This window comes from Punica granatum, chromosome 1 (genome assembly GCF_007655135.1).
Source record: "Punica granatum isolate Tunisia-2019 chromosome 1, ASM765513v2, whole genome shotgun sequence".
NCBI lineage: Eukaryota > Viridiplantae > Streptophyta > Magnoliopsida > Myrtales > Lythraceae > Punica > Punica granatum.
Window position 1 is genome coordinate 49,386,577 of NC_045127.1, and position 5,278 is coordinate 49,391,854.

The 5,278-nt window shown below is 38.0% G+C and overlaps 1 protein-coding gene across 1 annotated transcript; it reads left to right on the forward strand.

The window, feature by feature from the left end:
* The first annotated feature begins 1,815 nt into the window (after window positions 1-1,815).
* On the forward strand, window positions 1,816-2,887 carry LOC116193085. Its single transcript, XM_031521837.1, has 2 exons — window positions 1,816-2,116; window positions 2,215-2,887. Exons 1-2 carry the CDS (start codon window positions 1,933-1,935, stop codon window positions 2,685-2,687), a joined length of 657 nt encoding a protein of 218 aa, XP_031377697.1. The 5' UTR covers window positions 1,816-1,932; the 3' UTR covers window positions 2,688-2,887.
* Window positions 2,888-5,278: the final 2,391 nt, after the last annotated feature.

Below are 5,278 nucleotides of genomic sequence, written 5' to 3' on the forward strand. Positions count from 1 at the left end.
TTTTTAGGAGGATTTAGTATATCTATTAATAAATACCTTTGGATTTTCCTATATATGAGAACCATACATCATCTCATCGGGCCATTAAATGCAAACTAATGTGTAAGACACGTGCATTGAATAAATCAGCTCATAAGCACTGTACGTACATTTCAGCCAAACAAAGACTATGTCGTATAAATCTAGCTATTTCGAATAAAAAAAGCACGGAATCTAGCAGGTCGAATATAATTTACAGTGCATTTAATTATGCTTCATCCACCTCTTGATTCTCTTCTCCGATTTCATGCTCACCTAAATGATTAACCAAACAAGGCCAAGCGGAGAAAAGAAGGGATGTGCATATATGAAGCATTAATCTGACTGTTTGATAAATTAAGTGTTTAAGCACTTGATTAATTAAGAAAAGAAATGTATATGAACAGATGATGAATATTAAGTGAAAATTGACTTATTTTATTAAGTTAATTTTTTTTATACTCATTAAGGCTTGATTGGAGGTGCTATTAATGAAACAGAAGTGCTGATATATAATTGTTGAAAAATAAATGCTAATTTTTTGCTAAATAAATGCATAACTCCTGAAACTATGCGAAAAGTTAAACTTAAATTATTGAGATATCAATTTGGCTCAAGTAGTACTAAACATTTAGTCAGTTAAATATTTTTGGTCCAAAACAGTAACTTTAAACTGTGATTTCAGACTGAAAATATCTAACAGACTAAATGTTTTAGGACTACTTAAGCCAAAATGATATATTTAGAATTAAAGTTTAACTTTTCACTTAATTTTAGGATTTCTATGTTCATTTAGTCGCTAATTTTTAGAATAAGCAACAATTTTTGTGAAATCACAATTTGAAATAGTTAGAATTAAAATTACTTGTTAAAATAAAGAATAAACAAAAATAGTTTTTAAAATCGCTTATTGACCTACCGGAAAAAATCACGTTTCCAACCACAAATTAGTATACCATGATTTTGAATTAGTTCACCAAATATTGTTTCTGCTTAATAATCAATAAAAAAAAGCATTTATAAATCCGGCATCACAATCCCAAAGGACGTCTAAGTGGTTTTTGACTCAATAATTAAGTAAATTAGACCATTATCTTTTATTTTTTCTCTATCTCTCATATTCATTTTCCTATATAACTAATTATGATTTACTTTTAACACTTATTTCAATAAGTTGTAAACAAATATGACCTTAATATTCGGTGTTTGAGATGAACCAATTCTAAAATTTAAGTTAGTGGTCAATTTTTAGAAACAGAATTTATACAATAAAAAGTTAATTTAATGAGCTGCAGATACCAAAGATAGATTTCTTAGGGCAACCGGAGAAGTTCCATAAGATGTCTTATAAATTATTTCCTTCTCGAAGTAGACGGTCGAGCAATGCAATTGGACAAACACATAAGACTTGAAATTTCTGTTCTTTTAGATGGAAGCGGCAAGTCCAGTCAACAGTCAAGTCGTGGAAAACTCCAAAAATAAATGGTACGCGTTTTGAGATGGACATCCCACCAAAAATATTATTATGAGATTCTCACAAAAATATGATACCATGGCGTGTATTAGTATAAATCCATTTAAAATTATGAGTCTTTTTATGCGTTCACTGCTTGATATTCAGAAAGTATCGGACTCCAGACTAATCCACATTCATACCAAGTCGTTCTATTGAGGAACTCTCTCTATTATGATTTTTTTTTATTTATAAGACTCGAATGAAAAATGTTGCTTAAGAAAAAGCGAAACAATGTGAACCAACGTGTCCAGAAATTACACACATTCATTTGACTTTATGCGGAGAAAACTTAAATTCCATGAGAAATAATAAAAGCTCACATATTCTTTTCCTTTCTCAGACCACCTCTAGGAGCTGCAGCTTGAATAGTTTAGTCTTCTGCCAACAAGAGCCTGGCCATGGCCGAGAGGGAACAGGTGAAGCCGCTCGCCCCGGTGGCGGGGTATCAAATCCACAGCGATGAAGACGAGGCTCTCTCCACCCAATTCAGCCTCCAGCAGCGGAATTACCTCAAGTGCTGCGGCTGCGTCACAGCCGTCCTCTTGATCCTAGCCGTCGTAATCCTCATCCTTGTCTTCACAGGTAATTAAAGATTGTCCCAGACATTTGCTTCCTCATCTCCTTTGCCTGTGTTTTCAGCACAATTGTGATGGCTTAGATATTGCCGGTTCTGTCCATAGTCTTCCAGGTCAAGGACCCGAAAATCAGGATGAATCAGGTCACCGTGACGAGGCTCGACTTCGCCAATGGGACCCTCCGTCAAGACGTGAACGTCACCCTCCTCGCCGATGTCTCCATCAAGAACCCCAACGTGGCATCCTTCCGGTTTAGCAACACCACCACATCCATCTTCTATGAAGGCACCCTCGTCGGAGAGGGTCGGACACCAGGCGGTAAGGCCCCGGCGCACCGGACGCTGAGGCTGAACATGACGCTGGACATAATCCCTGCAAAGCTGATGGCAATCCCGGGCCTCCGGAGTGATCTGGGGTCCGGTGCCCTCACGGTGGAGAGCTCCACGAAGGTCCACGGCCGGGTGAAGATCATGAGTATGATAAAGAAGAAGGTGGTGGTGAGGCTGAACTGCACGATCACGTATAATATCGCAACCACGGCCGTTCAGGAGGACTGCAAGCGGCACATATCGTTTTAGCTGGTCATACTGCGAAATGCTAGACATTATTGATAGCCTCAACCGATATATTAATGTGTATTAGAAAGTAGAGCTCGGAGAAGAAGTACGCCTAGAAAATGGTTTCTGCGCCGGCTAATGTATATCTTGTCCATGTGTTCTCTTAAAGATCAGTATGTATCATTTTTCGCATCATTATCAATTGATAATTCGATTTATTGCGCGGTGAGAGTCTCGAATCGAGTCCTATTTTCCTTGTAAACAGATGATCAGTTGATCACATGTATGAAATCACTGAAGGGGAGGACCCTGAAGTCAATGAGTTTGCCATTTTTTTCTTTCTGAACCGGATTCATTTGAATTTCTCGCTGGCCTTCTAGAACAATAATATCTCCCTGTTCGTGTGTGAAGACCGAAAGGATTAACGGCAACCCGAGCAGCCTCACGTTTCCAACATGAGCTGCTATTTTATTTGATGGATAAGAGATTTTAGGAGATATGTTGGGTCGATAGGGCAAGAGTTAGCACAGAATTTTCCGAGGCAAGGATGACCAGATTCGGACTGCTCTTACATGTGAGGAAACATATTGATCATAAAGCAGCAAATCTTCGAAACACGCAATATGCCAAAAGAAGCTGAATAAACGAAACATCGATCCGGAATGAGGGTTCAGTATTTGAGGGTGGCCCGCCCTTGAAGTGGAATGAAATGATTTTGAATTCGATTATTATCGATGGATTTGCAATCCGCTATATCTTTGGCTAAAGATTCAATGAAATGTGAATGAGTAACTATTAATATTGTTTTGTTTGATTAAATTGGTCGATTAAAAATGGACCAGCCTAACGACTATTGGATATTTTGTATCTTAGAGGGATTACTGGGCTTTTCAAGGCCCAGAAACATTTATTTTTTCTCCCCTTGAGAGCAAACATTTTTCTCATATAATATAGAAGTTAAATCAGAAAACTCACCCAAAAAGATTTAACCTAAAAAAACTCATATATATATATATATATATAGAAGTTAAATCATAAAATTCACCCAAAAAGATAATAAATAAAGTGTTTGTCAGCTTCACACGAATTAGTTAAATGAGGGACATGTGACATCTTCGTAGCATGTCGAAGATAGTGGCTTTGATGTGGCTAATTATCAAATCGGTGATTTTACTAGATGGCAATAGAATCATATGAAAGCAAAATATGAATATATATTTGCATGTATATCTCGAAATAAGACAAATTTTGCATCGTCGGACGGAAATGATCATTTCTTAATTATGGGAATGATGCCCATGGAGGAGACAACGGCCGGTTAGCACTACCTAATTAAACCTATATATATGTCATTAAAAAAGTACATGGAACATAGCCCCCTACACCTCTAGGTGAAATCGATTTAATTTTATAGACCCCTCAGTTACCCTTTTGTCATAGACCGCAAATAAATTTTACGGCTTTCCAGCTGCCCCTGTCTCCTCTTTATCGGGGTAAAAAATTTTAACCCGACTTAGTGCAGTGTCACTTAATTTCAATTCGAAGTCGATAAGTTACGGATTCAGTTCTTAGACAGTGGCATCATCTCGAAGCTTGACGAAAATCATTCGGTTGCTTACGGTGCTTGAGATCGGTGTTAGGTTTGTCTTTTAATGGTTTAAGTACTTCTGCACTAAATCTCATTTCTCGAAACTTAGCCGGATACGGACAAGGGGCCTAAGGCCGCAAAGGGATGCAAAGAGAGGAGCACTTTTAGTAGGGCCCTCCCCAATTCCCCACATATTCAACAAGTTTGAATCCTTTTTTGGTAGCACAAAATTCCCTCCCAAGGGAATGCACCAGCCACCACCCCACTCATTTGGGTGCAATCAACATCAACATCAACTCCCAAACATTGATTTTTCCATGCGATTTTATGCCCTTTTTGAATTCAACCCCCTCTCCCACTCATTAAAAAGATAATAGCTTCCAAATTCTCAAATAGGTTAATTACAATTTAATCCCTGCAATTAACCTTCCATCTCAATTTGGTCCCTACAGTTTCAGTTATTTCAGTATATCTCCCCTAATGCCACCAAATCTGTTTTCGTCCCAGGAGGTTAGGTGCTCAAGTGGCGGACATAGATATAGTAGTATACAATTTCCCATGAAAGCAAGAGGTTCTAAATTGGATTTTGACCAATGAGATTTCTTACACCCCTTTATTTCTCATGTTTTTTTTTAATGCCGTTATTAGGTCAATGTGCATTCCTTCTTGGAGGGAAAACAAAAGCATGCATCCACTACCTAATAGTTGAAGAAGTAGACCAATGGCATTAGTATGCGTCGATTGGTCATTTCCTATTTCCTCCTCTTGGCTCATCATGTCGATACAGTTGCTTTGTATCGAAGATGCATTGCATACTTCATTAAAAAAAGGTGCATTGCATACATCATATAAAGATGAGAGCCTTTTTGACAAGGGATACTCTGATTTCGCTTGATTAATCCGCTCAATTCCGTGAACTCCAGGCAGTGCACGGAACGGATAAATTGGGCCAAAGCCTATCGGGTGACGTCAATGGGATTCGAAATTGGGATTGGCGAGATACTTATGCTCAAACTTACCACCA

Bases quoted from the DNA above. Each gene is read 5' to 3' on its own strand.
- LOC116193085 (XM_031521837.1), top strand. From the start codon at position 1,933: ATGGCCGAGAGGGAACAGGTGAAGCCGCTCGCCCCGGTGGCGGGGTAT. The intron at 2,117-2,214 runs GTAATTAAAGAT...TTCTGTCCATAG, and splicing joins CCTCATCCTTGTCTTCACAG to TCTTCCAGGTCAAGGACCCG.